The sequence below is a fragment of the Mastigoproctus giganteus genome, chromosome 9 (assembly GCF_048544385.1).
Source record: "Mastigoproctus giganteus isolate SK-2022 chromosome 9, ASM4854438v1, whole genome shotgun sequence".
Lineage (NCBI taxonomy): Eukaryota > Metazoa > Arthropoda > Arachnida > Uropygi > Thelyphonidae > Mastigoproctus > Mastigoproctus giganteus.
Window position 1 is genome coordinate 172,112,866 of NC_143583.1, and position 22,731 is coordinate 172,135,596.

The following is a 22,731-nucleotide window of genomic DNA, read 5'->3' on the forward strand; positions in this document are numbered from 1 at the left end:
CAGGTCTGGACCTGTACCCAGTACTCAAGTCTGACCAAGCAAGGGTTAAGTTCTGCAAATTGCAATGGCTCGAGGCTAGGTATCTGCAAAGTGATCCGATTGAGGTGTATAAGGCACCCTTGAACCTTATACCATAAGAACTGAGCCCACTGAATTCTGATGGAAATCTACCACTTGCTTTGATTATGAACCATAAATTCAAATTGAGGAAAGAAAGTTGTAGAATAGATAGGCGGAAATTTGCCTTTAGCTAGCGGGTGGTTAATTGCTGGAATAAACTTCCCTCTGTCGTTGTGGAAGTTGATAGCTTAAATAAATTCAAGGAGGAACTGGACAAACTTTTAGAGGGAATGGATGTATGAAATTGGGGGGTTTTTTTTTTTTTTTTTTTTGGCTGATGCTACATAAACTGATGTGCTTGCTTACTTGCATCACATGCCTCCATTACTATCACTATATTTTCACTTATAAAGTCTCCCTCATCTTTCAATCTAGTCTCCGCCATGCCTAATAAATTCAGTCTGTTTTTCATAATTTCTTTCTCTTCACATTTTTGAGTTTCCCTTTCCTTAACATTTTTCTATTTTTCTTACATTCCATGTGCCAATCTTCATAAATGGATAATTATTACAAACATTTTGCTGGTTTATGACCTGAGAAGCCTTGTTACTTCTCCTGCTGATAACAACACACACAGCTTCTGCCTGCTGAGTCCTGTTTCTACTAATATTTGATTCTGATGTCATGGAGCTAATAGGGATAGATGTACAAGGTGGTTTCCAATTGCCTTCCTCGCCAGCAATGGCCCTCTATGGGGTTGGGTGCACCAGCCATTTCTCAGACTTCTGATCTTCTGCCTGCCGCTTTTCCCTTCCACCGTTGTCATTTCTGTGATCTTCTGCTGGTCAGGAAGAATGTGGTTGCTGCCTCAACATCGAGCTGGTTGTTGGTTTATTTGATGGCGGCCAACCCTCACCATATCACATCAATCATAATAGGAATTATGTAGTTTTTTATAGTGGTAGACCTGACACAGTCTACTCCACCACCACCACCACTTACTGGTGATGAATGTTGTCTCATTGTCCGAGACTGTTTATCCACTTGCATTTATTCACAGCAAATCTTCATTGAGGGTCGTTTCACTATCCGCAACCCATAGAGGCGCCTCCGTAGCCAGGTGGGAAGGAGCAGCAGTGCGTAGCACATGCTTCTTGATTAAACCGGGGTTCGAGCCCGTCACCACCAAATACGGAGGATGCGGAAAGGTCAGGGAATGACCACCGCATGACCCGGAGCAATATGGCCTTAGTTGCTAATGCTCCTTAAAAAAAAAAACCAAACAAAGCAACCCATAGACAAGCTTGGCATGGGACCAATGAAAAGTTATCTACCTCAATTTAGGACAAGACTTATAAAGAACAAATTTTTGTTTTTCAATTTTTCTGTTGATAACACCAAATTTACTTTGAAGTAGCCCTCCTAAAGGAATATGTAATTATAATTTTTATGAAATTTCAATAATCTCTATTACAGAATAATCATTTTTCTTAATACTCTTCATTGTTTGATAACCTAACTGCTGAAATTTTTCAATGGAATTACATACCATGAAGTATGTAATCCTCTTGAAAAATCCTTATTCCACTTCAATTTTTAAAGGTGAAAACTTTGGAAAATGACAAAAAAAAAAAAAAAAAATTCAAATTATTATTTCAACAGTATTGGAATTTTTGCTCATATCCATACACTTTTTGTAATTTTGTGAAATTATGTGGCTTTTTTGCCCGATATTCCATATATAATGCAAATTTTGAAACAATATTTTCAGAAATAAATATTCAGTGGTCAGATTAAATGTGTAGTGATTTTTATAAGATAATCCAAATGTGGAGAAAGAAGTTCAATAAAATATTACTGACCAAAAATATTTGGTTTCCAATGTATTTTATTGCAACACTGATTAATTATTTTTCGAATATATTACAGAAATTATATTTATAATATATAAGCCTATACTCAGCACCAGCTTGATGATACCAAACCCAAGGCAAAGTCTACTTTTAGGGACCCATGTTATTACTGATTGTTTTGTTTCTTCAAGCACTTGAGACCCACCATTGGATTATGGCATACTGGGCAACCACTCAGTCAGCCAATACTTCATGTTCACACTAACCATATTTTCAATTTCATAAACATTTCTTTTTCATTTTTAGAGCACATATTACCAAAACAGAGTGAAGTTGCCACTGTCACAGAAAACAAGAACTTCACCATGCTTAGATAATATGGGCTCTAATCTTGGATAACTTTAAATTGTCCCAGATTTTAAGGGTTAAAACTTATTTTTGTCCCAATTGTGGCCATCGATATCTAGTCATCCTATTCCAGGGTAACATATATAGACGTGGACATGTCAATATATGTTACCCTGGAATAGGGTAACCATTTTTGGTGCGAATATTGTAGCACATAATGAGTATTGCAGAGAAATAGGAAGGTTTTAATTGTGATAAATAAGTAGCTCGAAGGTTCTAATCACTTGTTGGGCATATATCTTTTTTATGTTTAGCTAAGGAATTTTACTTTTTGGCAAGGATATAACTAATTTAACATTGCAATCGTTATGGTATAGCATAAGGTATAAGGTAAAAACTAGACAAGGTAATATATATCACTGCATTTAGGAATCTATTAGTTTAGTGTAGTACTGTCAATTAATCATTTAAATTTATAAATCTTATTAATTTTCATTGTTAATCAATTAAATTGTATTTAAATGGAAATAATGCTCCAGACTAGAGCATCAAAGCAACAGGCATAAAGTAGCAGGAGTGCAGGAATACATCACAGCCTAAAACAATGTGCAACTTGTGAAATGTTTGCAGACCTTTTTGAAACAAGACATGATCTAACCAAGGAGGACGTCTTTGTGTGTGTGTGTGTGTGTGTGTGTGTGTGCTAGGTGCAGAGAGTGAGAAAATATTAGGCACCAACTCAGCATTTTGATGAGCATTTATGAGAGTTTGAAGAGTAGGACAGGTGCCCTCGAAGGAATTAAAATGGGGGACCATCAGGCTCTCAGCTACCCAACTCTTGTGCATCAGACAACACAGTGGCAATCTTCAAGGCAGAATGTGCTGGTCCCACAGGAACTAGTTGTTGTTGATTACTCCATGGTCAGAGAAACAGGAAATATGTTCTGCAAGAAGGATAGATAGAATATGAAGAGGGTATGTCTTCCAGGGACAAAAGTAGATGACATTGTAGAGCAGATATCTTTTAAGGGCACAAAAGGTGAAACTGTTGTATGCATTGGCACTAATGATATCTGATGACTTACTTAAGGAGTACAGGCCAATGTTGGCAAAAACGTTGAGAGTTAAGATTAAATTTGAAAGTGACTGCAATTCTGCCCAGGCTCAAAAGAAGGAGGTATATATTGAGGGCCCTGTTAATCAATTCGGCCCTGAAGAGATTGTACAAGGCTTGTGGGGTACAATTTTTCTCGGTGTGGTCTGTGCTTGTTAACAGGAGAGACTGTTTTTACAGGGATGGGATACACTTGAATAGAAGGGGGGTGCAAGAATATTTGCTGATGCTATTGAGGAAGTAATAGGTGGGTTAGAAAACTACTAGATTGGTGGGGATACATAGACTAATAGCTTAACTAGAGACGCAGGCAGAGGTGAAAGTAATTCTTACAATACTACTATTGGTACATGCAGCAGCCTTGAAAGCAAGTTGCTAGAGATTTCAAGGACTGCTGTGAGTGATCATGAAACAAGTTAATACATAGGCTGTATTAGGGTAATTATGAGTAAGAACACGTGCATGTATACTTGCATGTATACTATGTTAGAAGCACTGTAAATAAATTTGATGAATTTGAAATACTGATTAAGTCATCAAATTCAGACACTGTAGGAATAGTAGAAACATGGTGTCACTCAGATATAAGTGATGCTGAATTTGAATATGGGGAGTACAATGTAGTAGTAGTAGTAGTGGTGGCAAGTGATGCAAGAAAGCAAGTGTATGAGCTTATGCAGCATCAGCCAAAAAAAAATCACACCATTCTCTCCAAATGCCTGTCCAGTTCCTCCTTAAATTTATTCAACCTATTAATTTCCACAACAACAGGTGGAAGTTTGTTCCAGCAATTAACCACCCGCTGGCTAAAGGCAAATTTCCGCACATCTATTCCACATCTGTCATTTTTAATTTGAATTTATGGCCCCTTAGGTTCGTAATCTGAACAAGTGGAAGGATCCCATCAGAATTCAGCATGCTCAACCCATTCAAGGCCTTATACACCTCAATCAGATCACGGCGCAGGTGCCTAGTCTCCAGCCACTACAATTTGCAGAACTTAAGCCTCTCTTGGTAAGAGGATCCCTTCATTCCCCTCACCAATCTTGTTGCCCTTCTCTGTACATGTTCAAGTAAATCTACATCCTTTCTAAAATGAGGCCTATAGACCTGTACGCAGTACTCAAGGCGTGGCCCGACCATTGCCTTATACAGAGAGAGACAATCACCTCCTTCTCCCTGCTAGCAAAATTCCTATATATCATTGACAAAACCCCATGACCTGCCCTGGCAGCCTGTCTGCATTGCTCAGAAAACTTCATATCTGACTGCACAATTACTCCCAGGTCTTTTTCATTTTCTACCACCTTAAGCGTAGTACCACACAGTTGGTACGTTTCTCTGGGGTTACTTCTACCCATATGCAGTACTTTGCATTTGTCAAGGTTAAACTTCAGTTGCCACTTCTTAGCCCATCTGCCCAAATTATCTAGATCCTGTGGCAGTAGCACACTGCCATTACTGTCATTAACAACCCTGCCAATCTTTGTATCATCTGCAAACTTCGACATTAAGCATGATATACCTTCATCAATATCATTGATAAATATACAAAACAACAGTGGACCTAACACCGAACCCTGTGGGACTCCACTAATAACATTAGTCCACGAAGAGCAGCAACCATTGATTACCACCCTCTGTCTTCTCCCATTTAACCATCCTTTTATCCATTGTAGCAACTTACCCTTAATACCATTCTGCTCCAATATGTACAGTAGTCTTCCATGCGCAACAGTGTCAAAAGCTTTCCTGAAATCCAAATATATGATATCAAAATTATTTTTTGCATCCAGTTCCTTTTTAACCACATCATAATATCCTATCAAATTTGTCAGACAAGACTTTTCCTTAACAAACCCATGCTGTGTCTGAATTATTGCTGCAGTCTTGTCTAGATCATCCTGCAATGCATCTTTAACCAGTGACTCCATTATTTTACCCGGAACAGAAGTTAAACTAACTGGTCTGTAATTACTTGTGTAACCCTTCAATCCCGTTCCCCCTTTGTGAATTGAGGGATACATTTGCAAATCTCCAGGCCGTGGGAACCTCCCCTGAGTCCAAGGATGCTCTCATAATTATGGCTAAGGGTTTGCTTAGTTGCTTTGCCGCCTCCTTTAATATAACTGGATAGATCCCATCCACCCCAGGTGCTTTTCTTATGTTTAACTTCAACAATTTCTCCTGCACTTTGATTTCAGTTATTACAAAATCATTAAGTATCCTGCTACAATTTGATAACCTTCTGGTATTTTCAAACCTTAATAATTCCTCATGTGTGAATGTAGATGCAAAATACTCATTCAGTTTGTTTGCTATCTGAGCAGGATCATCAACACTCGAACCATCGATGTCAAGTGGACCAATCAGATTCATCCCCTTCCTTTTAGAGTTTATATAAGTAAAGAAATCCTTGCTGTTTTTCTTAGCGTCTTTTGCCAAGGATTTCTCGTAATCTGCCTCCGCCTGCCTAACCTCCTTTGTGACCTGATTACAGACTAGCTTATATCTCCCATGGGCTTCTGAGTCGCTTGATAATTTATATGCATCCCATGCATTTTTTCTTCTCTGTTACGAGTCTCATTAGTTCATTTGATAACCATTTAGGTCTAAACCTTGAACAATATTTCTTAATAGGTATGAAACTTTTAGTAGCATCCACGATTAATTCCTTGAATGCTTCCCACTTAGAATTTACTGTTGGTAACATCATCAGTTGATCCCACTGTACAGAATTTAAAAACTGTCGGAGACCACTGTACTCACCTTTACGGAAGGGGAAAAAAAAAAAAAAAAAAAAATTCTGAATTACACTGAGAGACAGAGAACAAGAGACAAAAGTAGAAGGGAATCAATGAGAAAGAGAAGAATGATGATATCCAGCTCTAGACCCCGGGTGTGCCGAACGCATACTCAGCAGATGTAATACCCTGGGGGATTTGTCTGCTTGCTTAAGCTGAGGGGGCATAAATTCAAATTGAGGTAAGATAGCTGGTGAATAGATGTGCGGTAATTTGCCTTTAGCCAGCGGGTGGTTAACTGCTGGAACAAACTTTCATCCGTCGTTGTGGAAGTTGATAGCTTAAATAAATTCAAGGAAGAACTGGACCAACTTTTAGTGGGAATGGATGTATGAAATTGGTATATATATATATATATATATATATATATATATATATATATATATATATTTTTTTTTTTTGCTGATGCTACATAAGCTGATGTGCTTGCTTTCTTGCATCACATGCCTCCATTACTATTACTACCATTACTATTACTACCCCTGATGGTAATTAAATCTTTAAGTAAATCCCACATCTGTACACTGTGATCACTGCCACCTAGTGGTTCCTTTATCTGCAAATTCTTAATACACGAATGATCAATGTATACAGGAAGGATAGACGGGACAGGAGACATGGAGAAGTTATGTCCTTAGTTAAGAAGAATATTAAATTAATTACCCTTCTAATTAAATTAATTAATTAGAAGAAATCTAAGGTGGTGCATCAAGTTGTCTGAAACAAAACAAAACTTGGGTAATAAGTGCAATGTTGAGTCAGTTTGATGTGATAAACTGGAAAAACAAAACTGAGAATAGGAGAGTGTTATAGGCCTAATGATTGTGATTCAACAGTTTTTGATGTTGAAAGTTGGAATCCATTATTTAAAGCCAATGCACTGACACTGATGATAGCAATTTGCAGTTGTCTTTCAGTTGTTCTCATATTCTGTGAATGGCAATAGATACTGAAGTAATCTACATAAAGAGCATTCTGATTGCAAATAACATGGTGCTCAAGACTGATCCTTGTGGAACAGCTTCCTCCTGACAGAAAATTTGTGAGAGAGAGAGAAGATTGTATTCTGACCTAAAAATTTCACCTTGAGAGGGAGTTTTTAATTAAAAGTGGGAAATGTCTCTGAGTCCCACATTATAAAGATATTGCAGGATTCCATGCTGCCAGGAAGTGTTGTATGCTTTTTCAATATCAAAGAACACAAATACCAGATTTTCTGATTTAGAAAGGCATCTCTTATGCTGGTTTCCAATCTTATTAAGTGATCTAATGTATATCTATTGGGTCTAAAGCCACATTGAGTATTGATTAAAATTCTCCTCTAGGAATCACACTAACCTGTGCATGTCTTTTGGTGAAGCAGGAAATGTGCAGAGGTGTTTGGGATGGAATGTCTGGTATCATTTATTCGCCAGTTTTTCCAAGATTTTATATACACAATGTTAGGGCTATGGAACGTAAGTTTATTCAATGTAAAGGACACCACCGAGCAGACATTAAGTTTAATTTTTTCTATTTGTTCTTTGTTTATTAAAAATTTCTGGGAGTAAAATGTTCTTACTGACACTTGAGCAAATGTTTCATCACTTAATGCATTTGCTATTGCAGTAGGCTGAGCAACATTACCACCATTACACTGCAATATTGGAGAGAGAATTTCTGTATTTACCTTACATTTTACAGATTTTGTTTCAGACAGCTTTCATACAAATTGATTGGCATGTGGATGATGCAAGATTCGGACCAGGAGTATTTTCAACTTTTACGTCTTGTACATCTTACTTTTGCATGAGCTTGCTAAAAGAGTATTAGGTTCTCAATGGTGGAATATCGATGAAATCTACCCACACCTTATTTTGTGCTTTTCTTGCCAAGTGTATTCCACAATCTACCATATCTTTGGGTGGAGTGTGCAAAGGTTTTAGGGATGGAATGCGTGGCAGCTTGCATTATGTATTCTATGATGTGTGTTAGAGCATCATTTCTTGACAGACTATTTCTGTATCAAAGGAGACTAGTTTTCAGTAAGACTCCCATTTGGTTTTTCAAAGTTTCCAATGGAAAGATGGGGGGCTGGAATGACAAAATGTACTGCTGATGAACACAGAGGTAGTGGCCATTGCTTAAACAATTTTGATTGACCTCCCAACTGAAAACAGGGAAGAGGAATGGGGAGCAGTGATGGAGGAGGTGTGAGTGGGAAAATGAAAAAGGTATCAGTTCTGTCACTCGGGAGGGAGAGGTGTTGATTAAGGATTTGTTCTGCAATCTGCCCTCGACTACTGATGTCTGTTTCCCCATAAAGGCTGTGGCCATTCAAATCACCTAGTATGCAGCAAAGAGTGGACAGCTGTAGAATGAAGCTTTCCAATTCATCATAATTGATAACAGCTCCACGTGGTAGATATAATGAGAATAAATACAATAATGAAAAAAAAAAAAAAAATCAGCGAGCGTACCCTGTATGCATGAAAGATGTTTTATTTTATGTGAAAACATCCCTAGGAAACATACACTTGAGATTGTATTTTCAATACTTTTCACAATTTGATAGTAGACGACAAAAGAAACTGAAAACCATTTAAATTTTTAAAATCAAACAGCTAGAAGTTACAAATGAGGTAACATTATATTCTCGTGCCTGCTACTTACTCTACCAAATCAATATTAGTTACCAATCAGTTTTACTTCAATCCAAAATACAGTCAGTCCTCGTATAGCACGATAGTTGTGTTCCTAGAAACCCTTGTGCAATGCAAAATCGTGCAATATAAACAACAGGCCCTATGAGAAAAATAGGGTTATGTGCCAACCACCTAAGATGGAACACACATTTGCAACCAAAACATTACCAAACACAATAAATAATCGTAATAAAATACTTACGTATTTTATTATGATTATTACATAATAAAATATTGCTAATGCTTTTGCTTCTATCGTAAGCAAACTTGTTTTTTGTTTGATTTTCTATCCAAGCAGATGACAGCCGTTCCATCTCTTCCAATTCTTTGTGTCTTAATCTAATGGATTTTAATTACACTTTGAGTTGTTCCTGCTATGAAAGTTGTTTTTATTTTCTCTGCATTCTTTGTGATTCTCGGTGTTGTCTCATTTAGGTCTGTAGCACATGCAATATCACATGGTCTTTCATTTCGCTCAAAGCGTTTCACAATTTCATATTTTTTCTCTATCGACAGAAGCAGACCGGCCATAAGCCTTACTGGGGAAACCCTGGTGGGCCGGAGGCCGGTGTGATTTTGGCCATAAACCCTAGTATGAGGCCACTACAAATTTTCCCGGGTAAGAATTTTTGATCCAGTCTGCCTCTGTTTATCGACATTGCTTTCCTTTTTCTCTCTGAATCTGCAGTGTCTTCACCAGAACGCTTCCTTTTCACACCTTTTAAGTATTTTACTCATTTTTAGGGAATAAAGCACAATTACAAAATGAGGAGGCACGTTTGATACACATAAACAAAGCTGCATGAGTGTAGCAACTGAATAAACAACACTGTTAAGGCAGAGATACACTATTAACACCTCACATTTTACTAAAGCACATTTCTAGGGGTTACTACCATAAAACAATAAAAACAATTTCCAGTTGCGTTTCTGCTAGTGGAATCTGTTATAAACTGGTAGTAAACTCGATCTAATTGCATTTGAAATTATACCGATAGCTGAAATTGTGTTGGTTTTTACGTTATTATGGTGAAATGTTTTTCCCCTTCACTAATATAAAAAAACAAATAAATTTTCAGAATCTTCTCTTCATTCCTATCATGTTGCGTTCGGTTGGGGTGATTCTGCATTCGACTGCCATTTCTTGTAAACACAAAGGCGAATCGTACATAAGCGAATTCGGTTGGTGTTATATAAGATATCGTTCCCCTATTTATAAATCATGTATGATCGAATTCGTGTAGTGTAAACACGTGTTATACGAGGACTGACTGTATGTAGTATGAATGATGTAACTTTTTATGCTCACACCCGCTACTTAGTCTACCGAATCAACGATAGTGACTGAGTTAGCGTCATTAGTCTCATATAAGTAGTGACATCATTTGTGTCATTTCCGTCATCAATCGGTTTCACTTCAGTGAGAAAAATTTACAGTTACCACCAAAGATGTTTTCACATCACAAATGCCAAAAGGAGGAATGCTATGGCTTTAAGATGGTTGGTCAGAGGTATGCTGCACTGGAAAAAGGGTATTTACTAGGATGTATATGCCACCATGACTCTTCACTTATTCTATCTTTGCAGTGTATTATATAAATTTTTGTTTGGATTGTCTTATACCCAGAGGTATATCTTGTCCTCTTGGAGGAAGAGATAGATTGGTGCATAATGGTCTAAAAGAAGCTGGATATCTTTGATATTTTTATAGAAATCTCAACATTCCTACTGTATAAAACAGTTCTTTGTTCAGTTTTGGTTGTTTCTGAAGGGTGTTGGACTTATGTTTCTCTGTTTTTTTGCTTTTCTCTCTTCAGAAAACAAGAGCACCCTGTATATATTTCTTCTGCAACAAAGATTTCTAAAACAGGGTTGTCTCCTTTCTTTTATATATTCATTTCCTCTTGAGGCAGAGACTCAAGTTTCTCTTCTAGATTTTTGTTATGCAAGGCTGTGATATCCAGTGGACATTGTGATGGAGGCATTTATTGTTGTTGTTGCCTGTTTTAATGGTGAAAGAGTAATTGTGACCATTAAAACAGGAGCTCAGAAGGTCTAGGCTACAGGGGAAATACTTGTGGGGGAGGAGAAATTTGGTTTGCGTTCTGACTGAACAGTTTTTTGTTACTATTTATGCATAAGAAGGTTTATTTCTAATGCTTGATTAAATCATTTTTTTCTTGCTTCCTGATATGTAACCTATATTCAGTTTTTTTTACTTTGGAATGGCCTTCTCTTGTTTCAAGTAGTCACACATTCTAGAATAGGCAGGATCATCCCTTTTCAATTGAAACACTGCACGGTTTTTTTTTTTTTTTTTTTTCGAATGCATGACCTCCCTGAACAGGTCAGGCATCCTGCTTTTATGATTTGGAAGTCAATGCTTGTCAAAAGTTCGAATCAGATTTCTGGTGGGAATGACATTTCATCTCTTCAGATAATTATTCTTCTGACATTTGTTACTCCTTGTTCTTTTAATTTGTTGCAGATTTCATCTAATGCAAAGTGGAGTAAATCTCATTCCGAGATGAACCCTCGGGAAGAAGGTGATGGTTACCAGTATTCCTCCAAAGTTCATCACTTTCAACAATTTCTCTTAACTTTTTGTAACTCCTTGTCTCCACTAGGATATCTCTAGAATATAGGCATCTCACTGCCTTTGGAGTTCCTGCCAGTTCTTACAGTGTTTTCTGCAAGAAGAAGAAGAGACATTCTTCCAATTGTCTGCTTTCCAGTGGAGTGTATAATGAGAAATAAAGGTTGTGACATGTCACAATAAATGTAGGAATTTCTGAGAGTTACTAAGTGGGATTCTACTTGCTATTGAGTAGGTGTCACCCATAAAATTGCTGCTCAGTTTATGCATTATTTATTTATTACACCCAGAGTTTGAATATAAAAAAAAGTGCATACAATAATCATTAAAACACGAACCTTAATCATTAAATCAGCTTACCTTTAAAAGTTCATACAAATAAAACCTAATATCCAGGTCTGTCAATGTTTGATACAGTTGCTGAAAACAAAAACAAAATATCAGTAAAAATGTTATGAAAAAATAGTAGATGCCAGTATAAATGTTTATGATATATTACTCACCTTAAAATCTGTATTGTTAACATGCTCAAATATTAATGCTGGTGTTCGAGACTAAAACAAAACAAAAAAAAAAATCTTTCATTTATCAAATTTCAAAATTTTCATATAAGCTATATCTATTATGTAAACAACATACAGAAAAATTTAGCAAATAACCAACTATCTTCAAGAATTTTTTTGTGGATATACAGTATTTTTGTTTATTTATCTTTACATGACACAAAAAAGTTAAGTAAAAAAGAGTAAAGCAGTATATTTTCAAGGGATGATGTGATAAGCAACATAACTGTTTACTTGACAGATGGCTGACAGTACAGGAATACCTCGCATAGCGCGGTTTCGAACAGCGCGGGTTTCCCTGTAGCGTGGTTTACAAATTAATTGCATTACGCACCAATACATTTGATAAGGTATATATGTATGTATTATAATGCCAGCACGTAGGCCAATGCATTATGGATTCAAGGCCATTCTGACTGTTGTCAAAACTCCCATTATATACGGACTCTGCTAGCATTCATTCATTAGTAAACACTCTAGATTCCGAGCAAACTGTACAAATATTTTTCGCTATGTATTTTTATTAAAGATTATTTTTTAAAAACGTTACACCTTTATATGCAAATATGAGTGGAAAGAAGAAATGTAATGGCGCTGAGTGTTCTTCTAGATCCAAACATTGAAGTATGAAAGTAAGGCAGGCGTTGCAAAATGACATTTGATGTAATAAAGAGATGTGTGCAGATAAAAAGAAGAAAAAAACTGTGCAAACTAAGCTGATCAGTTATTTTTCAAAATAAAACTACAGTACATACTTCACTTATATTCTTTTGGTATGTACATACTGCAATAAAAATCATTTCTACTGAACTTACTAGTATTTTTCATTTTTATCATTTTAGTTTCTTTTTTGTGCAAGAACTTCATGTGCATCAATTTATAGTAAACAAACATCTATATATTTTTGTAACTCAACCCATATAATCAAATTGTCGGAACGCATTACATTAAAAATTACATTTTTAAAAATTTGCAGGACATTGTTTAAAAATTACATTTTTAAACAATGTCCTGCGTTCGATATCAAATGAAACATACACATTGAGAATGAAGTATATGCTCTACTTGTAGCAATTTTCAAGTCAACTCATGCAAGCGCTCCCGGAGTGACGATAATGTGGGTAACTAGACATTAAGAAGGCAATAGGCTCATTGATAGAAGGTGGGAAAGATGATATTATTATTTAGACCATTTGAGTGCAGGGGGCCCCTGTTTGAGAGAACCGGTTGAACATACTTGTAGCCAAGATTTACAGGTTTGACCATATGTTAAAAGTGTACTTTGGTTTCTTCATCGCTGGTTTTATAAAATATTTACATTGCCGAGTGTTTTATAGTCTAAAACACCCTACAATGTTACTTCTGTCTGAGTTTCTGGCAAAAGTAAGAGGTATGGGAAAACCTTTTCTCTGGCTGCAACTGTTTTTCATTGATACTTGTTATTGATTTTACGGAACATCAGCTACTCAGATCATATGGGTTTTATGTATGCAGAAATGTGCGTTCATGCGCCAATTTTATGCCGTGCTGGCTGAGAAATCCAGAATAACTCATGGGGGGGAAGGGAGAGGGACCTGCTCCATCCGGCTCAGTTTTGCAAACTATAGCTCCAATTGAAGAGACCTTTAGAAATTCCTTTAGTCATTAAGGGGATTCAAACCCAGATCTCTCCAAATAAGTGGCAAAACCATTATACTGTCAGAAAAGGACTTCAATGGTACTGGCTGATCCTACATCCTGGTTCAGTGGATAATAGGGTACAGCTTATTAGCTGTGTGTGTAGGAGGATGAAAAATGATGACTTTTGGTTGTTAACCTCTCTTTCTGCAACCATGCTCACTAATCTTTTGCTTATCTTATTGTTTTGGGATGATGTACTACATTAGTTAAATTGTGTTGTGATGCCTGTGCCGATCTCTGCATCAGGGGATTGTGATTTTCCAGTTTTCAGGGGAAGAGATCTGGGTAATCTGGGTAACATTCTCAGCATGAAGGCGAAATAAGAATCCTGCATCTATTCCTATCAATGTTACTCTCTAACAGATATACGGTGCATTAATGCAATAGGTACTCAATCACAGAGAACTTTCTCGAAAGATCAATGTCAAGAACTCAGACCAAAGATTAGTCTTATGTCCAACTTAAATACCATTATTCAATCTAAGTTATTAATATATTTTTAAATTGTATAGCATCACTTAAACAGGTGAATCTGCTATACATTTAAAAATCTGAGATACTGCAAGAACAGCTATTTTAAAGCCTATTGATTTGTCATTATCGAGTAGGCGACCATCCTCTATGATCATATACCTACCATAGTAATGCACCTCAAATCTTTCAAATTTAAGTCTGTCAGATTTAAGATCTGTCATACAGATTTAAGGTGCAATAGTGTGTTAAGTATAAATTTTGTTTCTGCATTAAAATATCCCTTGACATCCTATTTCATTATATTGAATAAAGTTACTACAGCTCATTTCTAAGGAAATGCACAAGCAATGGTTGTTATATGTTTAAATTGAAGTTTTCTTCCAAACATTACTTGGCTGTACATTTAGACAAAATACATTAACTTAGTTCAGTATATGTTAACTAACATAGTCATCCACCAGCTGATTGCGAAGCCAGTAAGCTTTGAAACAGCCATACTTATGATATTTCAGATTTTTAAATGTATAGCAGATTTGCTCATTCAGGTTCATTTTCACAATTTAAATGGATATTAACAATTTAGCAGAACCATGGATAATGATATTTATCTTTAATAAGACTAAACTTTCATGCTGAGTTCTTGGCATCGATATTTTGAAGGAGAGAAAGTTCCCCTGTGATTGAGTACATAACACAGTAATGAGCCTAAAATCTGTTGGATTTCAGACGTCAGATATTGCTTTCTGATTTAAAGTATCCCCTGCCATCCTATATCATTTTCTTGGCTGGTCTGGTTCATTCACACTTATTTTTTCTTCAAGTTCTACATCAGAATGTAGAACTGATGTAGCTTGAATTGATGATGTTATGAAAAGCTGTGGTGCAAAAACATAAAAAGAACATAAGTGAACTGCATCTCCACATTAATTCTCTCTAGAGGAGTAGTTTTGAAACTGTGGTCCGCAGACCCCTGGGGGGTCCGCGGACCACAGTTTCAAAACTACTTCCCTGAATTCGTTAGCCGTCTTGTGCTCTTAATTGTGATTCTTTCTTTCTAGCAGTTGTTCATATCGGCATTGCAGCAGTTCGAGGCAGTTCTGCCATCAGATTAAGATAATCACGAACTGATCTCGACAATAAGAGTTGTTCTGGGAAACTCGCATTTTACCACTTGCCATGCTGCATGCACAAGTGATTCTCACCCTTCACCAGTTCCGCATGCCCATCTGTGGTGACAGCACTCATTTTCAGTTGCCTGATTTTATGGCTACAAATACAGTTTTAGTCTGATCCTTACATCGCGAAAGTTCTGTTGAAAAATTGAGGTAAGTTGAACAGTGTTGTTTGATGCTTATATGCGATTTTTATTGATATTTTATTAGTATTTAAATTATATTTATTATTCCAGGAAATCGATCGTTGGTTAAAGAGTAGTACATCACTAAAATGTAAAAGCAGAAATAATTCAGAGTCATTTGATGACAGCAGCACGCCTTGTTCAACTTAGAAACTTTAAAGAAGATACTAACGCACAAGACACGCAAGTACTCTGCAGAATATTTAACATTTGGATTTACAAGTACTTATGTTGACAATGTTGATAATTCTTTATGCGTCATATGTTTTGACATATTATCAAATGAAGCCATGAAACCAACAAAGCTTAGGCACCACCTGGACACAAAACAAACAATATGCCGATAAATCGATTGATTTTTTCCAAATGGAATTAAAAGAATTACAAGCAACTCAGAAACTCATAGGAAAAACCACAACTAGTAGCAACAATCAACAGGCCATTACTGCATCATATGAGGTCTCTCTCTCAATAGCAAAATCAGGAAAACCTCACACAACTGCCGAGAAGTTAATGGTTACACAAATGGTGGGAGACAGAGCCACAAAATATTTAAATTTAATTTCGTTATCAGACACAATTAGTGATCGAATCACAGAAATGTCTAACAATATTGTAAATCAATCGAATGAACACATTCAAAAGAGTCAGTATTTTTCACTGCAACTTGATGAGAGTACTGATATTTCCAACAATGCTAATTTACTTGCCTTTATTTGATACGAATATGATGGTAAATTTCCAGAAGATTTCTTATTTTGTAAAGCTCTTAAACTCACACTATGGGGCAAGCACTTTTCACTTGTTTAAATGAGTTCATAAAAATTAATAAACTAAATTGGTCAAAACATATTGGCATTAGTACACCTGGCACTCGAGCTATGACTTTTCCAGTCCTAGGGATGTTTAGTAAGCAGGATGTTTAGTTTAATTCAAAATGAAGCATCAAATACAATCTGGACACACTTTTGCATCATTTGCTGTCAGAAAAATACAGCCCGATTTAAAAACAACATTGGATGAAGCTATATCTGTAGTAAATTTTATTAAAGCTCGCCCACTAAATAACATCATTTTTCAAGTTTTATGTAATGAAATGGGAAGCCATCATAAACAACTACTACATACTGAAGTTTGTTGGTTGTCTCGTGGGAAGGTTTTGAATTGCATTTTTGAACTTCATAATGAAATAAGAGTATTTTAAATTAATCAAAAAAATTACCCTTTGAAAGAGCATTGTAATGACTTCTCTTGGCTAGTGAAGGTTGCATATTTAGCTGATATTTTTTGTTACTTAAATGAACTAAAGTTAGGTTTGCAAGGAACGACTGCAGACATTTTTAAAGTTGAAGATAAAATAGAAGCCATAATCTCAAAACAAAAATAGAATCGTGGGAGAATCGACTTAAAAAGAATGTTTTTGATTCCTTTCCAACCATATTTGATTTTGTACAAAACTCTGGAGAAAAAGTGCATGAAAATATAATTGAAATTTTTACTGTACACTTGAAAAATTTAAAAGAAACTTTCAGACATTACTTTCCTCAACCAGAATTAATAAAAGCTGGATCAGGGACCCATTTAGTTGCAAAAATATTCACGAAACCAACAATTTGACAATTTCTGAAAAGGATAAACTTAGAGAGTTATCGTGTGATGGTTCCTTAAGAATTATTTTCAAACAAAAGAGTCTCCCTAATTTTTGGTTATCAGTGAAAAATATTTATCCAGAATTATCAGATAAAGCCCTTCAGAAATTACTTCCCTTTTGTACAATTACCTTTATGAGTGGGCTTTCTCCATGTTGCTGTACATAAAAAATAAACAACGAAACCGACTGAATGTGGAACGTGACTTGAGAATCAACATGTCAAACAGTGAACTTAACATTGTGAATCTTATGGCAAAGAAACAACATCAGACATCACACAGCTACCGAAATACATAATTATTGTATACACACCCATACAATCTATTAAGATTAGAAATAAATGTAATTGTTTTATAATAAAATTATTTCTAAAGAAAAAAACTGGCTTATTATTATTGTAGTTTATTAATTACTGACTACAAAAAAACCAACAGCTAAAAATAGGAGGTCTGCCAAAATATTTCCTTTATAGAAGGGGTCCTCAAGCTTTCAAAGTTTCGGAACCATTCCTCTAGAGAAATACCATGTGTGTTTATATTTCCACATTACTAACTTGTGCCTTATATTCTATTTCTGAAATACATTATTAATGAATAATGACTGATTTCAATGCAAATTGTCCAAAAATATAAAAATAAAATAAAAAAATTAAGTTATTATTATTCATAAAGAACAACATACGATTAAGGGTTTTAATTTAAGTAAAATTGGCCACCCAATATAAATGTGAGACCAGCGAATTTTATATTATTATTACCCATATGCTGCAAGGAAGCCTGAGGCTTATGTATGCTACACCAGACAAAAAAAAATTTCCGAGTTACCCTGAGAGAGAGAGAGAGAGAGAGAGAGAGAGAGAGAGAGAGAGAGAGAGAGAGAGAGAGAGAGAGAGAGAGAGTGCGCAAGTCAGAAGTAGAAAGGAATCCCCGAGAAAGAGATGTCCAGCTCAGAAGCCTGGGTGTGACAAGCCCATTGTCACCAAATTTGAGCCCCTGGGGTTATTCCCTAGTTTCACGATAAGTTTAATTCTGGGAAATAATTTATACATTTTGAATATTGAAGTGTTTTTTTGTGTTTTTTTTTTTTTTTCCAGTTTTTGCTAGCATCACAAAAATTTATTCTTATTAGCATTAGAAGTGCACATAATGCAAGAAAACAAGCTTATATAGCATCAGCCAAAAAAAAAGCCCCTTATTTCACACATCCCCCTCGCTCCAAATGTTTGTCAAGTTCTGCCTTGAATCTATTTAAGCTATCAACTTCTACGACAGATGGAAGTTTGTTCCAGCAATCAACCACCCGCTGGCTTTCCTCAATTTGAATTTCTGCCCTCTCAGGTGATTATTCTGAGCAAGAGGAAGAATCCCATCAATTGAGCATGCTCAAACCATTCAAGGTTTTATACACCTCTATCAGATCACCTCGCTGGTCCCCAGTCTCCACACACTGTAATTTGCAAAACTTAAGCCTTTCTTCATAAGAGCAACCCTTTGTTCTGTTCACTGATACTGATCTTCTTGCCCTTCACTGTACTCATTCCAACAGCTCAACATCTTTCTTAAAATGAGGCCTCCTGACCTGTATACAGTACTCAAGGTGTGGCCTGACCTTTGCCTTATACATGGGGATAATCACTTCCTTATCACTGCTAGGAAAAATTCCTGTTTATCATTGACAAGAAACCATGAGCTACTCTTGCAGACTGTCTGCACTGCTCAGAAAACTTCCTATCTGCCTGCACCATTACTCCCAAGTCCTTTTTATTCTCTACCGCTTTCAGTATGGTACCACAGAGTTGATACTTTACTCTGGGATTACTGCTTCCCATATGTAGTACTTTACATTTGTCAAGGTTAAACTTCATTTGCCACCTTTCAGCCCATCTGCTCAACTATTCTAGATTCTATTACAGCAGTGTACTGTCATTAACAAACCTGCCAACCTTTGTGCAGAAGTGTACTGTCATTAACAAAACTGCCAACCTTCGTATCATCTGCAAACTTGGACATTAAGCCTGATATACCATCATCAATATCATTTATAAATACAGAAAACAACAATGGACCCAACATTGAACCCTGAGGGACTCCACTAATAACATTAGTCCACGAAGAGCAGTGTCCATTGATTACCACTCTGTCTTCACCCACTCAACCATCCCTTTATTCATAGTAGCAATTTGCCTCCAATGCCACATCCAATTTGTGCAGCAGTCTTCCATGTGCAACAGTATTAAAGGCCTTTCTAAGATCCAAATATATGATATCAAAGTTATTCTTTGCATCCAGTTCCTTTGTGACTACATCATAGTATCCAATCAAATTAGTCAGACAAGACTTCCCCTTAACAAACCCATGCAGTGTCCGAGCTATAACAAGTCTTGTCTAGATGATCCTGCAATGCTTCTTTAACCAATACCTCCATTAATTTCCCTGGAACAGAAGTTAAACAAACAGGTCTGTAATTACCTGTCTCTCTTTTATCCTCCTTTGTGAATTGGGGTCACATTTGCACATCTCCAGTCCATTAATATAACTGGATAAATTCCATCCAACCCAGATGCCTTTCTTATGTTTATCTTCAACAATTTCTCCTCCACTTTACTCTCAGTTATTACAAGATTATCTAGCTTACTGCCAGAGTTGAATACACCTCTGGCATTCCCCTCCCTGAATAACTCCTTATGTGTGAATGTAGATGCAAAATATTCATTTTAGTTTATTAGTTACCTGAGCAGGATCATCAACAGTTGTAGCATCGATATCAAGTGGACCAATCTGATTCATCCCTTTCCTTCTAGAGTTTACATAGCTAAAGAACTCTTTGCAGTTTTTCTTTGCATCCTTTGCCAAAGATTTCTCCTATTCTGCCTTCGTCTGCCTAACCTCCTTTGTAACTTGGTTACAGACTAGCTTATAACTGTCATAGGCTTCTGTGTCACATGTTAATTTATATGTATCCCATGCATTTTTCTTCTCTGTCTCATGTCTAATTAGTTCATCAAACATTCATTTAGACCTAAATCTTGAAAAATATTTATTTGTTGGTATGAAAAGCCTAGTAGCTTCCAAGATTAATTCTTTTAATGCTTTCCATTTTGAATTTGCTGTTGGTAACATCATCGTCATCCCACCGTACAGAATTTAAATACTGTCTCACACCACCATAGTCACCTTTACGAAAGCAAAAACCCTTCCCTGTACCCTTGATGGTAGTTACCTCTTTGAGTAAATCCCACTTCAGCACACTGTGATCACTGCCACCTAGTGGTTCCTTTATCTGCAGATTCTTGATGCATGAAGAATCACTACTGATAATCAGATAAAGAGTATTACTCCCTCTCGTTGCCTCCCGAACATGCTGTTGTATAAAACAATCATCCAATAAATTCACAAAAGCCTTGCTAGTGTGTGAGTGACCAACACACAAATTCCAGTCAATCTCCAGGAAATTAAAATCCCCCATTATAAGACACTCTGATTTACTGGCCCACTCTATTTCTCTGCACAATTGCTCATTATACTCATCAGATTCACTTGGCTTATAACACACACCTACTCTCATTTTTCCTTTCCCAGTGCTTATGTCACACCAAACAGACTCAACATTGCGTTGTCCACTAACATCAATTGCATGCACTTCCTTAGATTTTATGTTTCTTAACTACAGCATAACCCCTCCTCCCTTTCTATCCTGTCTATCCTTTCTGTACACATTGTTCTCCCCAAATTCCAGTTCTGCACTGCTTATGTCTGTGTGAAACCATGTATCTGATATCCCAACAATATCTGCCTTTGATGTCTTGACTAGCACTTCAAGCTTATCAAATTTATTAACTATACTCCTAGCATTAGTGTACATGCAAGTATACATGCACCTGTTTCTACTCTTAGTTACCCTAACACAGCCCATGTATTTACTTGTTCCACTATGACTCCAAGCCGTCCTGGAAATCCCCATTGCCTTGTTTTCCAGGCTGCTGCTCAATTGCATTTCAATAGAAGTAGTGCTAGAATCACTTTTACCTCTGCCAGGGTCTACTGTTATTCCATTAGTCTATGTATCCTCCCCCCCCCCAAGCTAGCAGTTTTCTGACCCATCTAACTCTGCCTCGATAGCATCAGCAAATATTCTTGCACCCTTTCTATTTATTATTATTATTATTATTAACAGCTACAAAACAGCAAACAAATGTGCCTGAGGGTGCAGCTTCCCTCTGGCACGTTTAAGTGTATCCGATCCCTGTAGAAGCAGTCTCTCCTGATAACAAGCACAGACCAGGCTGAGAAAAATTGTACCCCTTCAGCCTTGCACAATCTTTCTACGGCCAATTTGATCAACAAGGCTCTCATGATATGCTCCCTTCTATTGTGTCTGGGCAGAATTGCAGACACTTTCAAATTCAACCTAACTCACAGCGTTTTTTCAGCATTCACTTGTACTTGTTAAGTAATTCCGCCGGTCTCCTACTCTTAATATGATTAGTGCCAACGTGTACAACAATATCACCATATGTGCCCTTAAAAGATGATATCTGCTCTACAATATCATCAACCTTTGCCCCTGGCAGACATCCCTGGTCCTGTTCCATCTATCCTTTTTGCACAATACATTCCCCGTTATCTAAGAACACACAATTGTATTCATTTAGGAAATAAAATTTTCCCACCTTAGTTTCCATCTAAACAACCTGAGTCCTTTTCAGAAAGTAAACATTAATTTTAATGGAATTCAAATGAAGCATCCCTTTCAATGTGATACCACTGCTGTGAAAAAGCTTACAATAATGGTTAAAGTCCTAGGAGAAAGTAAATCAAGGGACTCACCAAAAACTCAGGCATCCATCATGTTGGAGCTCTCTCTCATACCTGCAGCCAGACGGAAACACTAGAGGAAGATGTATAATTCTAGGAAACAATTTGTAAATTTATTTCTTAGTCACTTTCATGTCCACATTACTTTAATAATATTATACTAGGGGGCTGCATATCAGAGACCTGGTATCACACAGATATAAGGAATGCAGAACTGGAATTTTGGGAGTGGACCCAAAATTCCAGTTCTGCATGGGACCAATTGATGATGTTACCAAGAGCAAATTCAAAATGGGAAGCATTCAAAGAATTAATCTTGGAAGCTACTAGGCTTTTCATACCAACAAAGAAATATTGTTCAAGGTTTAGGCCTAAATGGATTTCAGATGAACTAATGAGGCATATGGCAGAGAAGAAAAATGCATGGGATACATACAAATTAACACGTGACACAGAAACCTATGATAGATACAAGTTGATCTGTAACCAAGTTACAAAGGAGGTTAGGCAGGTGAAGGCAGATTACGAGAGATCCTTGGCAAGGGATGCGAAGAAAAACAGCAAAGAGTTCTTTACTTATGTAAACTCTAGAAGGAAGAGGATGAATCAGATTGGTCCACTTGATATCGATGGGTCAACTGTTGATGACCCTGCTCAGGTAACTAACAAACTAAATGAATATTTTGCATCGACATTCACACATGAGGAGTTATTCAGCGAGGGGAATGCCAGA

The 22,731-nt window shown here is 36.6% G+C and overlaps 1 protein-coding gene across 7 annotated transcripts in view; it reads right to left on the reverse strand.

Moving 5' to 3' along the window:
• LOC150080888 (casein kinase II subunit alpha-like) overlaps positions 1-22,731 on the reverse strand; it is a 496,207-nt gene that overhangs the window by 308,732 nt on the left and 164,744 nt on the right. For 6 of the 7 annotated variants that reach the window (XR_016547403.1, XM_090381537.1, XM_090381540.1 and 3 more), the window contains 2 exons: positions 11,963-12,013; positions 11,820-11,879 (listed from right to left, as the gene is read on the reverse strand). Coding sequence is in view for 6 of the 7 variants with exons in the window: in XM_090381537.1 (XP_090237663.1) it covers positions 11,820-11,879; positions 11,963-12,013 (111 nt within the window). In the remaining variant the exon portion in view is untranslated. The remainder of the gene's footprint in view (positions 1-11,819; positions 11,880-11,962; positions 12,014-22,731) is intronic. The other variant, XM_090381541.1, reaches the window with a different exon arrangement.